Here is a 17,983-nt window from a genome sequence, read left to right on the forward strand (position 1 = left end):
CATGGGCCCAGCCGCTCCACGGCATGTGGGATCTTCCCGGACCGGGGCACGAACCCATGTCCCTTGCATCGGCAGGCGGACTCTCAACCACTGCGCCACCAGGGAAGCCCCACAGTTTTTATTTTTCCGGCACCTAGTTTCTAGATGTATTGAGTTCTCTATAATTGTAGATGCTCCTGTAGGGGCTGGGAGATGTCCTAAATATCGCTGAGGGGATTCAAACACTGACTGATGATCTGGATTTAAAGCATGAAGTACAAATGACCTGTATACATGTGTTTGAGTTCTTTGTGAGACAAGTACTATGTAGAATATAAAACTGGGTATGAGCCTCAGTCTACTATAACTGGTTGGTAGTGTTATCATGAGATTAGTGGCGGGAACCTAGTAGCTATTCAAAAGTTAAAGTTTAGTTTACATATTATCCACTGATAGAACTTTATATTTTGTTGTGTGGGAGCTTTTTTAAAATCTATTCCCCAAATCTACTTCAATCATGATGATGGAGCTGAAAAAAGTAAATGTACTCTTCTTAGCAGAAAGTCAGTGAAGAGAAGCTTTAAAATATTTAAAGTCTGGATTAGGACATATAACAAACTAAACTTCACATTTTTTAAAAGATTCAACTAACGCTAAAGACGGTTTTAAACCGCAGTCTCATTGACGGTGAGCTGTTTCAGGTCGGGCAAGCAGCCACGAGAAGATCTGATCACCTGTAAACAGTCCACGTGGTCAGAGCCTCAGCAGGGAAGGAAGAAAAGTCTGAAGAGTGAACTGCCCCGTAGTGTCATTTATAATAAAGGGAATCTTGTCTAAGTAATTTTATCTGAAAGTTAAGAAGCCTTTGATATTTTCACAATCAACTCAGCATGGTGCTGTTATTTTGCTACTGAGACACTTAAACATTTGTTTTTCTTACCTCTTACAGAGGAATGAATTGTTTAAAATTAAAGCAGAGAGCAGTGGCCCTAGTGTTCATCTGGGTTTGGATGGAGACTTCAAAGACTGCTGTCAGAACTTATCAGCCACATGTCCAACTTTGTATGTACTTATTGGATTGTTTATAGAAAAAATTAAAATGTGACAGGTTTTAATAAAATAAGGCATACGTTTTTAAAAGACAGTATCTACTTTTTCCTGTTACCAACAGTATGTTATTGTAGGTATATTTAGGATTTCTGTCAAGTTCATAATATTTTTCTCCTTCTCTGGAAACTAATGCCTCTCCATATGGTCCTTGGGGCTGGGTACTCAGGAACCATGCTTATGTTGTGTGAATGTCACGCCTACACCACCCATGTCACTGGTAGCTGATGAGTCTGTACATCCCAGATCTGATTTCAAGAGACTCCTGCTCTACAGTCATAGACACCTGGCAAGCCTGAATGAACACAATTCTCCCACCTGGGCATCCAGATTAGGGTTGAGAGATGGCCAGCCAGTCAGTATCTGTAGGTGAGGAGAACTGGACTTGGATGTGTAAACTTGGCAGCACCACGTGCTGAGTCATGTTGATCAGCGAAGCCAAATATCCAGTCTGTATGTTAAAGTGGAATGAAAACATATGCAAAAAAACCAGAGAGGAAATGTGGGGAGGGATTCTAGTGCCTCGGTTTAGCTATTTCTTAAGGCCTGATGGCATTCCTATTACTGGACTTCATGATGCCTAATATAGGAAATTTTTACATGTTGAGATGTGGGGAAGTCATTCTGGCTTATACATGAGTTAACTTGAATTATATTCTAACTAGAACAGCCTATTTGTGGCCTATCAAACATACATTGTATATCTGCTTTAATTATTAAAGAAAAGGGTGCATTGACCAGAAGTAAAGAATGTCCATGTTAAAAATAAAGACTAAATGCCTCCCTTCCTGGGATGCCAGTGCTGGTCCTCCTTTGATGATAAGACTCCCTTCCCAGGTGCCAGGGCCATATTGACTTGCTGTGTACATGCTGATCTGTTTTTTTGAAACCTGAAGGAAAGTATCCCTGACTTGTTTGATGTTCTTTGCTCTGACAATGCATAAAACTGTGCTGAAAACCCTGCTTCTCTGGAGCAGTTCCTCAGAGTAATCTGGGAAGCTGGTTTCTGCATTATAGTCCTCAATTTGGTTCAAATAAAACTCTTTTCTATTCCTGTTATAGATTGTTTATTGATTTTCATTGACAGAGCCCCCCCCAGGTTTGTTTACTTATTCATTTACTGCTAAAAGAAGATGAAATAGCTTCTCCTATTTGCAAATAATGATGCCCAATTAATTCACAAAAATTAACTAAATGTCTGTGACTTCAATGGGTCCATAGCTTATCCCAGGGAGAAATTTAAGAGTATAATGCATGATGAAATTTTGTGTAATAGTTATTTCTTATTGACTGTCTATAATGTTTGGGGTACTTATGCATGCTTATGTTTTAAGTGCTTATGGATGCTTATTTCTAACATTCACTGCAGTCTTGTGAGGCTGAAATGATTATCGCCATTATATAGAAGAGGAAATCCAAGCCACAGAGTGTTATAAATTACACAGCTAGTGACACATTTCAAACTGTGGGGTGCTGCTTTCTGTTTCGAAAATCAGGTGGTGTTCACCCAGCAACACAACAGACTTTCCTGAAGGCCAAACTTTCCACCCCCCCATCTGCGTCACTCCGTACTCCTCATTTCAACAAATGGCACCTCAGTTTTACCTGGTTGTTCAGTCCAAGGTTCAGTTTAACCTTCGCTTCACAAAAACTTCACAAAATTATCTTTTAATATTTTCTTTTTTCCCACCTCCTCCATCTATCCCATCATCAAATCCTACTAGATCATTTCCACAGTTCACTCAGAATAGACCTCTTCTTACCTCTCTAAGCCTCGTTTTGTCGATGGGGATGCCACCAGTCTCCTTATTTCAATTCTTGTGCCCACCTCACCACATATTCTGTTCTCTGCAATGTATGCAGAAGAAACCTTTAAAAAAATAAACCTGCTCCTGTCACTTTCCTGCCCCAAACTCTCCAATAGCAACGTGAATTGGCCTGTCCATCCCTTGACCTCATCTGGTCCCCCTCACACACTCTCTCCAGCCTTGATGTCTTCCTTGCTGATCCCCAAACACTTCAAGCATGTTCCTCCTCAGTGCCTTTCTGCTTGCTGTTTCCTTAACCAGGGATGCCTTTGTATAGAGGCAGCCCCTTGGCTGCCTTTAATTAGACACTTGCTGGAGCCTCTAGGTCAGAGAGACCTTCCCTAACAGCTCTTTTGATGGTGGTCCCCTCCTGCCACCTCCCTCTGGAGCCCTTATCTCTACATGATGTTACTTTATTCATTTCTTTATATATGTTTGTTCCTGTCTTCTCCCACTAAAATGTAAGCACTATGAAAGTAAATATTTGATCTGTTTTGTTCACAGCTACATCTCTAGGACCATCAGAACAATGCCTGAAATAAGATAGAGGCTCAGTAAAGTGAGTGAATGAATTAAAGGGATTGGATACTTTAAATCTAAGTTTTAAAAATCAGATTTACAGCTTTGCATTTTCTTTTACTTACTATAAGAACCACACTCCTATTAAATTTTCCCATTCAGAATACACCCTTTTTCAGAATATACTCATACTTCCATAAACTCTTTATTCCTTTGTAGCTTACTGTTTTTTGCCTTGCAGTCCTTGATCTATTCATTACAAATTGGAATGCATGTGAAAGATTGCAATATTTTTGGAGCTACATGAAAAACTACAATGTTTTTCCAATCTTGTTCTCTTTCACTGTGCCCTATAAGCCCTGTAAATTCTTTGATTAATAGCAATGTTACCAATATTTCTCTCTCTTTTAATTTTTGAAATAAAGATTTGACTGTTTAGGCTTCTGTTTGGAACACAAATACACCATAGTGGCAAAGCACATAAAGATGGTAGACTTAGTTCCTCAGAGATTAAAAAAAAAAAAAAGAAAGAAAGAAAAACAAAAAACAATCCCACCTTCCCTGTTGTGGATTATTCATTCATTCATTTAACAAGCACTTATTTCCTACACAGTACGTCTCACGGAAGAGATGGTAGAACCAGGACCAGGGTCTGTGTTTTCAGATCTGTGGCCTTGTTCAGAGAGTAGAATATGTTTTCTGCTGCAGATGTTGCAATTTTCAGACTAAGATTTTCAAAACTGATACCTGATGTTGTACAAGATATGTGAGATGAACACATTTCCCCTTTTCCCACAGAAATAGATTTTTAAACTTAATTTTTTTTTTATCAAACGGCAATAAACTTTTATGAAACATATACAACACCAGGGTCACAAAAGGAGAGTTAGCACTGAAATATAAACTAGAAGCGTGAAACCAAACTCACATGTGGTTCAGAAATTATCAACTGGAGATTTTCCAAGGGAGGAGAAAGGATTTTTTTTTGTATGAGACTTGAAAAATGTAGATAGGAGCAAATACACAAATGCATGAAGTTAAAATAGGCCATTTCCATGTTTTTACGACTTGTTCTATCCTGAGATTCTGTCGCGCAAGTTTTCCATATTTGATAAAAAGGCGACACGCCCTGGACACAACCGGCCTATCCTCTCGTGGACCCTAACCTTGGTCTGGGAACTTAGCGCCTCACTGCTGAGCATTTTACAGAGGCCATGCTTTTCAGATACACAGACGTGCGTACGAAGTAGACGCAAACAGCGTCAGCCTTTCAGGTTTACTGGCAGCTTTGACGTTTCGGCGACCCGGAAGCATTTCGGCTCAGAATGTGAATTTTTCGCGACACTAAGCACACGTGGGGGACCGCGCGGCGGACCGAGTTTTGTCGATTCCTCGCTGGGCTCGGCCCTGGAGCCAACGAGCCCGGACGCGGCGAGGCCTCTCGGCCGTCCTTCGGGGGCCGCCGCGCACCGCCCACCTGGGAACCTGGGCCGCCGAGCACGGGTCGGGGAGAACTGGGGCCGGGAACCGCGGTCGCCGCCACCCAGCACGGGCCGGGAGCCGGAACCGCCCAGAACGGTCCGGGAAGGCCGAAGGGACGGCCGGTCGGCCGGCGTCCGCGGGGGCGCGCTGGGCCAGGGTGGAGGCCCCAGCTACCTGAGGATGTTGTGCCGCCTCCATGCTCCGGTTCTGGTTGCTCGAGCGCACCACCGCCACCCGCAGCGGCGACGACGGTCCGCGACTCCCGCTGCCGGTCTCCCACCCAGCCGCGCCGCTTCCGCGCGAGCAAGATTAAACTTAATATTTTTTCTTCACTCTTACAGATATTAGTCAGTGTTTCATATTTAATCAGTAGCATTCCTAAAAACTAACATGCTTTAAGCATTGTGTTCTTAGTGACACCTATCAACCATTTTCACTTTGTTTTAAGATTACATTTTGCTTGGTTATTAACCAGTCCATAAAACATTTATATGTTTTGAATGCACAGAATGTGACAGTAACTGTCCTTGAAGAGTTTATATTAGTAATCATTCACAGAGGACATTTGAGAGGACAGTATGTCTGTGGATGGTTGAATGAAACAAACACCTAGATTAGGGGACGGTCACCCTGGGGAGGTTAAAGGCAAAATGAATCTGTTTCATAGGACTATGATCTGGCTTGCATCAATTCAACTGAACATTTAGAGTGGACTTAGTATGGTTATACAAGTGAATAGAAAACTTCCCCTTTTTACAATTTTCACAATCTAGTAGGAGAAATGGATACAGGGACTAGAATATATGACCAGTGGAAAGCTAACGACCTGGATGAAAGAGGTCAAAGGGAGTATAATGTGATACAGAGGACTGGAAAGGGACGAGGTGCTTAGAGACACTGCACTTCTTCTGTTCATTCTATATTTTTTGAGCTCTGAATTCTTACCTGCCAATTCCATATCTTTTATATAGTGAAAGAGTAGGATATTTAAATGAAAAACCAACCACATGGTCTTAAATTATTAACAAAGTTTATAATATAATCACATTATATTTGTCAAATACTTCTGAGTTATGTTAATCTTTATCAAGTCCCAGGATAATCTTCTAAATACATGACTATTCACATTATGTTCATAATTATTTCCATTTTGAATTGATTGAGTCTTCTAAAGATAAGAAAACCTCAGGATAGTTTGTTTCTTAAAATCTAAGCTATTTAACTGATACTAACAACAATGATGGCACCTGTACAATGAAAGCTTTTCTCAAAATGCCCTCATTTAGGGCTTCGCTGGTGGCGCAGTGGTTGAGAGCCCGCCTGCCGATTCAGGGGACACGGATTCGTGCCCCGGTCTGGGAAGATCCCACATGCTGTGGAGCTGCTGGGCCCGTGAGCCATGGCCGCTGAGCCTGCGTGTCTGGAGCCTGTGCTCCGCAACGGGAGAGGCCACAACAGTGAGAGGCCCACGTACAGGAGAAAAAAAAAAAAAAAAAAAAAATGCCCTCATTTAAATGCACTGCTAAATTCTGTTGCAAATGACATTTGTTTTCTGCAACAAACATTATTTGCTATATTCGTGGTATATGAATGTCTTTGAAGTTTAGCTTATTCCCCAACAAACTTAACTCCTCCTAATAACTGATTTCTCAAGAGTACTTACATACTCTTCATACCCCTCGTGGGCTGGAGGAGGGGGTGCCCTGTATCCTGGCACAGTGGGTGATGCCCGTGCTCGCGGGGTAGGGACGCCTCTTGCTACAGGGGGCACTGGAAGAGCACCACGGGTCACAGTGGTCCCTCGAGGGGTGAGGACGCCTCGTCCAGGTGGTGGGGGAGGAGGAATGGCACCCCCACGGCCCCTAGGAGAAACAGGTCACATACAGATGAGAAACAAGTAACGAGAGCAGGCGAAGCTCTCATCTTACAGCCCCAATACAATGGGGAGAAAACCACATTTATTTCTGCATGTCTGAGTGTTGTGAGTGTGTGTGTTTAATGGAGATTCTTTAGGATATAAAGCATTTTGACCTCCACAGAATAAGTTTTGTAAATATTGGTTATGACTTAATTATCAAAAAAAATGTAAAATAATTTGATATTTTCTTTTATAACACTAAAAATTCAAAGCAAAGCAAACAAAAATCAACCCACTCTGATTTTTATTCCAAATTTACCAAAAAAGTCTCAAATGAGAGCAGTGTCTACTACATGACTCACTGTACCATCCATAGCTACTAAATGTCAATGTCTCCTCCATGCTGGAGGTTATTGACAGTGATGGGCAATTTTGTCACTTACAAAAAAAAATGTCTGCACTTCGATAAAATGTGGAACTCTAACCATCATGATATCTTTCTGTTTATTATAGTAGCTTAAGTTTGAGGTCATTGTCACTGATTTATCACTATGCGTGTAACCCCCTGAACTGGTACAGTCCCTGATATAATTTATTTCCTATGGTAACTATGGTGCTAGTGAAATACATGAGGGCTCTGCAAAAAAAAATAACACACTGAGTACTTGGTACTGCAGTGCTTGACACAAAAGTAACTTGTACTAAAAGTGCAAGATCAAATGGTTGCAGTAAACTCTTATGGTATTCTGAGGCCTTTGGAAAGGTTGAGTGTATGTCTAAAGTTTTGGGGCAAAAGCATGATTATTTCACTTTTTATTATGTCTGAAAGTTTGGCCTCTAGAAAGCACTGCTTTCAGCAAGAACGCTAAAGATTTCGGGGAAATAATGATCATGGGATGTGAACCATCACACTGTTTGGCTGCACCCACAGATGGGGTTGTAAGTTATGCTTTCTGCTATGAGGAGCAGTCAGCTGGCTCTTGCAGAAAATGAGCTTGACAAGTGAACAATAAGAATGCTGGTAAAGCTTTTAAAAGTTTTAAACAGATTATAGAGCTGATTAATAGAGAAATTATTAGAGAACTTACTGTGAGTCTAATGTACAGAGAATGCTCTCCTGCACTGGGAGACCCTAGAAGGCCCAGTGCCCACTTCAAGCACAATATAACTGAGACCACAATATTCTACATTATCATGATAATATAAAAGCTGATCTATAAGATGGATATAAAGAGTAATTTTACCTTCACTGGACCTCCAATCACCTTATATACAGGGTGTGCATACATCCAGGTTTGCCCAGAATAGTTCAGAATTACAACTGTTGTCCTAGTTCAGCATTTTAATACTTTCAACAGTGTCCCTGTGTGGGTGCTAAATTATATGTCACCTTACTTTAAACTATATTCACAAGTTATATCTATACCACTGAATAATCACAGGTAAGTGTTATAACTCCCAGAGCCTAAGGTAGATTATTTTTCTAATGGGTAAAATAAGATTTCTGAATCTGTAGCAATTCTTCCTGCTTTAAAATTATATGATGCTCAAATCAAATCTAATTTCTCATTCCATTCCTTCATCAACTGTCTCCCAGACAGAGCCCTGGAAAATCTGTCTCTTGAATCTGACTCATTACCTCCTACACATTACATCCCTTCCCTGGAATATTAACCCTATATGTCTCTTCAACTCAAGTCCTCAATTCAACTCAAGATTCACATCACCTATTTAGAACGTAGTGTCCCTGGCTGAATCCATACTACAATGTTCTTTCCTTTATTTTTCTGACTTCTTGAAAGTTTTCTATCCTTAATTCTTCACCTCCTGCTCATTCCTGACTCAAATGCAATCTAGTTATTGCTTTCTCCTCTTTATTGAAAATACTCTTGACTGGTATCATGAGAAGCCTACTGGTTTCTAAATCCACTGGAAATCAGTCCCCATTCTACTGTAACTGTTATATTTATCACTATGGGTTACTATCTAGAAAATGCCTTCTTCGAACTTTTATGACTCTGCTTTTCTCCATATTTCTTCCTCCTTCCTTTATATTCTTCAGGCTCATTCACTTACATGTACTCCTGGGCCCACCTTGGAATGTGGCTATCCCCATTTTCTTCCCCTCACCCTCCTTCTGTGCCTCACGGTGCACCCCTGCAGTCTCTAACTCTGATGGCTGTTATCTCTTTCCTTCCTACCACACACCATACCCTGGATCATGTCTCCTTAACTGGTCTGCATGTTAGAGTCACCTAAAGACCTTTGAAAACCTCCAGACTCCAGACCATACGCCAGGCCGATTAAGTCACAGTCTCTAGCAGCAGCGAGGTTTCAGTGATTCCAATGTGCAGACCAGTTTGGGAACCACTGCCTTACATGTGTCATCTAACTTAAAAATCTTGACAACCTTGTCATGTAGCCATTTCTAAGCTATTTTAAAGGTTGAGAACCAAGTCACGGAAAGTACAAGTCCCCTTCCCAAGGTCACACTGGCAATCCATAGACTTGGGATTAATTATATTCTTCATTAAATTTGGTCCTTCACCTAATTTTAGTGGATGATGTCGTTAATCTCTAACCAGGGCAAACATCAGAGAGTTATACTGTCTAGGACCACTCTCTTGTCTCCAACATCTAAATGGGCACTAATTTATATAAATTCTAATCTCTAATCTAGTCCTTTATCTCTCTAACACTCCAAGTAGTATTCATTTCTGTGTTGGATAATGAACTTGTATTCTCTCGGGCTTCCTTGCCACACACCTCTCTGTCTGTCTTTCTCGCTTTGCTCTAATTCTTCTCTATCACTCACAGTGGTGACTGAGTAGTCTTTCTTGGAAACAAATATGATTAGTCTCCTCTTTAACAAGCTCCATTAGATTCTATCTATGTATTATTTCTCATTGTAGTAAACAAAACCTTCAAAATCTGCCTCAAATGTTTTATTTTCCACTGTTCACTCTCATTCACCATGTAGCAGTGATGTGTGTGAAGATCTTAATTCTTCAATTACATAATATAAATTATTATAATATATAGATGTAATGCTTTGTTTTCTTGTATGCATTATTATTGGAAGATTAGATAGTTTTCATAGATATGCTTGTTGAAACATAAATTCCTTTAATTAAAGAAATTTTCAACAAATTAAAGTTTTAAAAATATACCAGGTACCATTCTTTTTGAATTTAAGTGTAACTGAATAACTTTAAAAAGTCACAATTTCATAAATATGTACAAATCAGCATCCATTAACCCATGTGTTCAAGAACTTCTTTTTTGTGAAGCTATTTTCTTATTCTTATTTAATTGCAGATATATTTCATCATGTGGTTTGAAACAGAAAACAACAGAGTTCTGCTACATTTACTTTTATTAATGTTAATACATTAATTACATCAAGATAGCATTGAAAGTGAGGTTTAATTTTCAATATTAATTTTCTTTTTTTAACATATGCAATATCAGATTGTATGATACATGGAATGTTAAAAAGCAAAAGCTTTCAATCAAATTTTTCTTCTAAGATATTTAAAAATCTAGATCATAATGCACTCTCCATTATTAAATAATTAAAGAGATGAATATTTTACATTAAAACATCACTGAAATTGAAATCTTATATGGTCCACTCAAATATGACAAATGTATTATTACCTTAAGGAGCACCAATAACAAAACAAAAAGTCTTTTAATATGATGATTTTGTAATCTCAAAAGCAGGTTAATGCATTATTTTTTAAATGGCCCCTATTCCAAGGAGTATAGAATAGAAAAAAACGTGTTGCCTCTATAGTCGCTCAATACATACTTAGATTACACCATATAAAACTGCCAAAATTATCATTTTTTGAACTACAAAAGTGACAATTTCATTATTAAAACCCTATGATTTAATCAATTTAAGATTGCCTGCAATGATGTCATTTCACAACCCATCATGATGAAGTTAATATAAAGGCTTTGTAAAAGGCTGATTCCATTAAAAAAAGTCCATAAAAAATGTTATGTCACATTAATTTTAGCAATAAAATAATGTTCCTAGGTAGTATTAGAAAGCTCATATAAAAAAAATTTAAAGAAAAAATGTGAAAATAATCACTGAAACATTTTCAGAAGTTTTTCCTTTAATCAAAGTAATTTCTATAATTGCCACATTTTACCTTTAGTCAATTATTTCCTTGATATTTTTTTTGGAAGTTGATCATTCTTAACTTCTTTTCTGATAGTGTAAAATTTTTTGAGGTGTCTGTGACTTAAATGTTAAAAACAGTGGTGTTTTGAAAGGTGGTGAAAATATTTGGGGAGTAATTTTAAAAGTAAGTTGAATCAGCAAAGTATCTTAGAATCTCTTAAGATGGTTTCTATGCAATATATGAAATAGTACTCTACATCTAAGCCGTTTAGAGATTTGAAGGTCAACTATAACAGGATAAAGAGAATGACAGAATTACACAATCTGTGTGTGAAGGCTATGAGTATTTTTCACTTTACCTCTTTGCAAAACAATGCTTTCTGTTGAAAGCTTGGCAAATGTAGAATCCTACAGAACAAATTCTGTTGCAGAAAAATTCCAATTTCTTTGCAAAGTGAACAACATCAAATAAAATCTTCTCTGATGACATTGCAGAGTCAAATATAACTAAGCTTTAAATATTCTTACCATCAGCCATATAAGAAATGTGCTTCTGGCTTTCTGGACTGGTGATGTGTATATATATATATATATATATATATATATATATATATATATATATATATATATATAATGTGTGTGTGTGTATATATATAATACACACACATATAATATATATATATATAATGTACTTATCTATCTAAATATTTATATATCTACCTACCTACCTATATCTATCATTATCCTCATCTATCTGTCTACCTACCTGGCAAGACTGTATCAATTCAGGGGCCATTTAAGGCAGAGATAATATTTGTAATTTTCTCTTCATTCAAGGTCATCCTGGTTCAAAGATGCATATGATTGAATCATCTGTGTGCCCTAATCCTGGGGACAAAACCAAAAAGTAGAAACTCTTAGGTTTGCTCCTCTTATTTTCTTAGGAAGTTGTTAAGAGCTCAAACTCTGAATTCTAGAGTCAGACTGCCTGTGTGTCCTCAGGCGTATTGCTTACATCTTTATCAGTTGCTCACCTATAAATAATGCTTAACCCTACTATGGAGCATTTGATGAGTTAGTAATTTATATAAAGCTCTTACGAGCTATATAAGCATCTGTTGTTATTGCTTTTGTGGTGGTGGTGGTTATTGTTGCTGATATTGTCATTGTTTATTCCTAGCTGTGATCATGACACAGAACAGGCCAGCAAAGTATTGCCATCCTTATTGGCTGTTAATTTATTTAAAGTAAGAACAAATGTACCTTGAAGGAGTTGTGGGAGCTATTCTGATCCCTCTGCCTCTAATACCTCTGCCACGACCAGAGTCCTCTGAGCCATTTAAGTAAGATAATTCACGTAGTTGTTCCTGACGAATTTCATCATTGTAGTCCTAGAAGAAAAAACATGACCTGATGAGCTAAAATGGAGCATGGAGTTCTTAGAACTGAACAAACACAGTAAGAAAGGAAATTTTTCACTTATTTTCTGGTATACAAAAATCTAAAATGAGATAAAAGTAAATATAATTTAAGTTCCTAGTTTTATACAGAGAAACTGAAGTTGCTTCTTTTACCAAGGAAGTACTCAGCAGGAAATCAGATGAGAATCGCTGGGATATCACTTTATATGTTAGCTAGAAAAGGAAAGATAACAATATAAAACAAGATCTTGGAAGGTACCAAGGTCATGGTTGCTAATAAGAGGATTACTGAAAAACAACTTTAGTGGTATAAGTATGTGTAGATTGTTAATGACTGCATAATACTCAAATAGTCCCTGATGCATAAACTGAAAAGGGGCAGTCCCAAGGACCAAAGTAGATACTGTGTTAAAATAATTAAAAAGTGAAAACAAATATCAGTTTCAGACAACTGGGAAGCTATGCAATCCAACTAAAAACCTTGAGGGGCAATGTTTAAAAATAAATAATTTTCTATGTGTTCTAGCACTGGGCTGATGGAGAATGACAGCCATAGCAGAAGGCACACTTCACAGTAACAGCCAGAGATTTGGTCAAAGTCAAAGGGACGATCTCTATCCTTCATCAGTGGAAATGTATCCGTCATTTAAATAGGACCAAAGAGTGGATCTGAGTCACTGAAGATGAATGCTGTCTTCAAAAAACAAGTGTGAGTCTTACCTGTTTCTCCTTTTACTAATACACGTGAATGCACACACACACACCCTGGTAGAACGGTACAAAACTGAGTAATTGATAATTTTGCCTAATGGGCAATCCAAGTAAATTCTTTTTCAGTAAAGATGTGTTTATGTGAAAGCCATGAGCTCTCTAGGAGTTGAGACGAGAAATATTTGTGGAAATATCTGGGTTAACATAAATGATGTCTGAGGTCTGGTAGTGGACACTTGAGCCAGGTTAGCTCTGCACTTGTGAGTTATAGTAACAGCACATGGAAACCGTGCACTCACCTGCACAGCCCGGTCTAGAAGATGGAGGGGATGCATTAAGCCTACAAGCATTTCTAAAGCACAGCTTTACCTCATGGTCCAAAAACTGCCTTGTTCACAAGCAAAAGTACTAGTCACTCCAAAGCACTTACTTTTTTTATTTTTAACATGTTGCTTTCACATTTATCCTGTTCAGCACCTGATTATAGTGGTAATGGGCTCAAGACAGTTGATTGACAGAAGAGCTATATAAAAAATTATAGTTTTTAACAATTACTCAATTTATACCTCTTAATTTTCACATTTAAGCAACAACCAAACTGAAGAATAAGCATGTCTACTATTTTATTAGGTACAGGGAATGTGATGAATTGCTACTTCTGACTGAACTGAGAAGCCACCATGAAAATGAAAAATTAATTCCGTAATTTTCCCATGTAATATTCCTAATTTGAAAGCAGATCGTTGCAGCTTCTTATCTAAGAAAAATCCATGGACTCCCAAAGGTCTTTATGAATTATAAAAAGAGAGAGATTCTCATTTTTGGCAACATTGAGGGTTGAGACAAAAATTAACAAATAGATAAATTCACACATGCAAAATTTACTTTAGAAAATATCTTTATGCCAGAATTAGAAAATATATTATTGTGGATATTAACATGAACATTTGACACTACAGGTTAAGTTAGTTCTTACTGTAAGCAAAACACTACTGTTAGTATATAATCAAGTTTCTTATGAGTTCAGCTAGATATACTCTGTTTTAAAAACTGGATCATCTTTCAGGGTTGTAGTGGTGAAGTGAATGCAGAACTCTACATACAGGTATAACTGACTTAGAATATGAGTTGCTCTGTTCTGAAATCGTATTGCTCCCAAGGCCATGGTACACAAGAGCAACTCTCAGTCAATGACCAAATGTGGTTGAAATGCTAAAATAGGTCCATTCTTGGGAGTCACAGTTCTCCTCTGCCTGTGTCTCAAGGATTCCTAGACAGCTGGGATGAATTTCCCTTTAATACAATTGCTTCTGTGCTGTCTATGACCTCTTTCCTTTGGGTCAGATATTCTAGTGTGAGGGCTCTCTAGTCTTCCTTGGCTCCCTCCTTATTTTATTTATTTAGTTAGTTTTTTTGTCACAAGATCATTTTTCCTAATGAACTCCTTACATGCTTAATCTCAACTAATCCTGATTCTGGGAGGACCCAAACTACCATACAGAATGTTGACAAAATCAAGTTCCTAAAATTACAAGCTGAGAGCTTTTGTAAATCCATTGATGTTAATGCTGGTGGAACCTATTCTGTTCAACATACCTTATACTCTGATTAATTGGAGTATTTGCCATTCTCTTACTTTAAAATGGTTACATACAGATTAAACATGGAACTGATTACTGACTAGCAAAAAGGGTAGTAATCAATGTTTATTTTAAGAAAGTAAATTTTTTGTCGTCCAATTTTCTAAATCACTTCACTTCATAAAAATGTATGAAAGAGTCAGAAATAGAGTGAACAAACACAAGGCATGTTTTGGGCTTTGGCTGACATAGATGAATTGTAGAAAGAGGGAGAAGGCTGGTTGGTGTGTGCATGTGTGTAGTGAAGTGAGAGAGAGAAAGAGAGGTTGGGCAACCACAAGCTGTTCAAGAGTGCCTTAGTGCAAGTTATACTGTATGACTTGGGAAGGTAGGAATAAAATAAGTTTGTGTCTTTTTTTTTTTTTTTTTTTTTGCAGTACGCGGGCCTCTCAGTGTTGTGGCCTCTCCCATTGCGGAGCACAGGCTCCGGATGCGCAGGCTCAGCGGCCATGGCTCACGGGCCCAGCTGCTCCACAGCATGTGGGATCTTCCTGGACCGGGGCATGAACCCGTGTCCCCTGCATTGGCAGGTGGATTCTCAACCACTGCACCACCAGGGAAGCCCTAAAATAAGTTTTAAATGCAGAAATGGCTAGAAGTATAATGACACCACTAACCAAAGAAAGAAAGGAATGAAAAAAGTTTAGAGGTAGAGAATTTATATTTTGTCTCGATAATCTTAAGCTTAAAATGCCAAGGAGACATTAAAGTTTACCTTAGAAATTCAGATCTGGGTCAGGGGAGTAAATCTGAATGTCATTTGCACACACTTGTGATAAATGAAACATGGAGATTGCCTAAGAGAATAGCAAAATAATGTAGTGACAAACATTTTCTAATCATACCTCATACTTTTAATACAAATTTATATCACTGAAGAAAATCAGTTGACTTATTACAATATTATGATCATTAAATGGCCAGGTCTTTAATAAACTCAAGTTTTTCTAATTAGACAACTAAAATATATATACCACTGTATTTATAGTAGTGAAGCATCTAGCTGTCTCAAATAAATACAAAAGAATTTTAAATGCCCAAATGTAGAGATACTGAAACTCTAAGTATTTTCTAGACTGAATATATCCTGTGTGTTATTTTTATGATATAAATATAATTTTCTAACCCCCCAAATCTTTAATTGTATATTATATGCTTATATCCAGCTTTTCATTAGGCACATATCTAACTTTGAATTAATCTTTCATCACTAGGACATGAGTCCAGATGAAACTAGATCATCCTGTTGAACATTTAATTGTGGCGTATATTGCTGATGCTTCAGTTACATAAAATCTTAAAAATACTCATAAACAAAATATTCCAAGATTGCCTTGTAAATGTGATCTTATTAGAAATCTACTATAGCCTGAGTTGGAGACTAGATGGTGGAGTAGAATGACTTGAGCTCACCTCCTCTCAAGAAAACACCAACAACACAACTAAATGCTGAACAACCATCAACAAAGAAGACTGGAATCTACCAAAAAAAGATATTCTACATCCAAAAACAAAGAAGAAGCCACAATGAGATGGTAGGAGGGGCACATGTGCGATATAATTAAATCCAATATTCACTGGGTGGGTGACCCACAAACTGAAAAATAATTATATCACGGAGGTTCTCCCACAGTAGTGAACATTCTGAGCCCCACATCAGGCTCCCCAGCCTGGTGGTCTGGCATTGGGAGGAGGAGCTCCCAGAGCATTTGGCTTTGAAGGCCAGCAGGGCTTGATCTCAGGAGCTCCACTGGACTTGTGGAAACAGGGACTCCACTCTTGGAGGGCCCACACAAGTTCTCGTGCACACTACCCAGGGAAGAAGCAGTGAATTCATAGGAACCTGGGCTAGACCCACCTGTTGGTCTTGAAGGGTCTCCTGGGGAGGTGGGGGGGGTAGGTGTGGCTCACTGTATGAACAAGGACACTAGTGGCAGAGATGCCAGGGAGTACTAATTGGCATGAGCCCTTCTGGAGGCTGCCATTTTGATGCCAAGACCTGGAATCACCCAACAAACGGTAGGCTCCAGTCCTGGGATGCCTCAGGCCAAACAACCAAGAGGGCAGAAACACAGCCCCACCCATCATCAGACAGGCTTGTGAAAGTCTTACTGATCCCACAGCTTCCTGTAAACACACCACATGACACAGCCCTGCCCACCAGAGGGACAAGACCCAACTCCACTCACCAGTGGGCAGGCACAAGTGAGTGGAGGAAGGAAGGAAGCCTGCACAAGTGTCTAGACCAGCCTCACCCACCAGGGGCAGATAGCAGAAGCAAGAGAAACTAGAGCCCTGCATCCTGTGGAACAGAGACAATGAACACAGGCAAAATGAGATGGCAGATAAATATGTTCCACATGAAGGAACAAAATAAAACCCCAGAAGAACAGCTAAATGAAATGGAGATAGGCAATTACCTGAAAAATAATTCAGAGTAACGAAAGCAAAGATGATCCAAGATCTTGGAAAAAAAATGGTGGCACAGACTGAGAAGATGAAGAAATGTTTAAAAAAGACCTAGAGGGTATAAAGAACAAACAGTGTTGAAGAATACAATAACTGGGAATTCCCTAGTGGTGCAGTGGTTAAGAATACACCTGTAAATGCAGGGGACATGGGTTCTAGCCCTGGTCCAGGAAGATCCCACATGCCATAGAGCGACTAAACATGTGTGCCACAACTACTGAACCTACACTCTAGAGCCTGCATGCCACAACTACTGAAACTTGCATGCCTAGAGTCCATGCTCCACAACAAGAGAAGCCACTGCAATAAGAAGCCCACGTGCCACAATGAAGAGTAACCCCCACTTGCCACAACTAGAGAAAGCCCACATGCAACAGTGAAGACCCAATGCAGCCAAAGATAAATAAATAAATAAACATTAAAAAAATACAATAATTGAAATGAAATATGCATTAGAAGGAATCAGTAGCAGAATAAATGAGGCAGAAGAACGGATAAGTGACTTGGGAGTTAGAATGGTGGAATTCACTGCTGTAGAACAGAATAAAGAAAAAAGAATGAAAAGAAATGGAGACAGCCTAAGAGACCTCTGGGACAACATTAAACGCAGCAACACTTGCATTATAGGGGTCCCAGAAGGAGAAGAGAGAGAGAAAGGACTTGAGAAAATATTTGAAGAGATTATAGTCAAAAACTTCCCTAATATGGGAAAGGAAATAGTCAATCAAGTCCAGGAAATGCAGCAAGTCCCATACAGGATAAACCCAAAGAGGAACACACCAAGACACATATTAATCAAATAGTCAAAATTAAAGACAAAGAGAAAATATTAAGAGCAACAAGGGAAAAGT

The 17,983-nt window shown here is 38.7% G+C and overlaps 1 protein-coding gene across 1 annotated transcript in view; it reads right to left on the reverse strand.

Annotated features, from left to right (window-relative positions):
* The window catches only part of KHDRBS2 (KH RNA binding domain containing, signal transduction associated 2), a gene marked incomplete at its 3' end in the record, with an annotated part of 662,231 nt that overhangs the window by 239,917 nt on the left and 404,331 nt on the right, over window positions 1-17,983 (reverse strand). Inside the window, exons 5-6 of the mRNA XM_081245279.1 lie at window positions 12,155-12,282; window positions 6,559-6,757 (exon numbers count right to left, since the gene is read on the reverse strand). Of these exons, the coding sequence (XP_081101405.1) occupies window positions 6,559-6,757; window positions 12,155-12,282 (327 nt within the window). The remainder of the gene's footprint in view (window positions 1-6,558; window positions 6,758-12,154; window positions 12,283-17,983) is intronic.

Source organism: Mesoplodon bidens (assembly GCF_964165515.1).
Source record: "Mesoplodon bidens genome assembly, chromosome: 10".
Lineage (NCBI taxonomy): Eukaryota > Metazoa > Chordata > Mammalia > Artiodactyla > Ziphiidae > Mesoplodon > Mesoplodon bidens.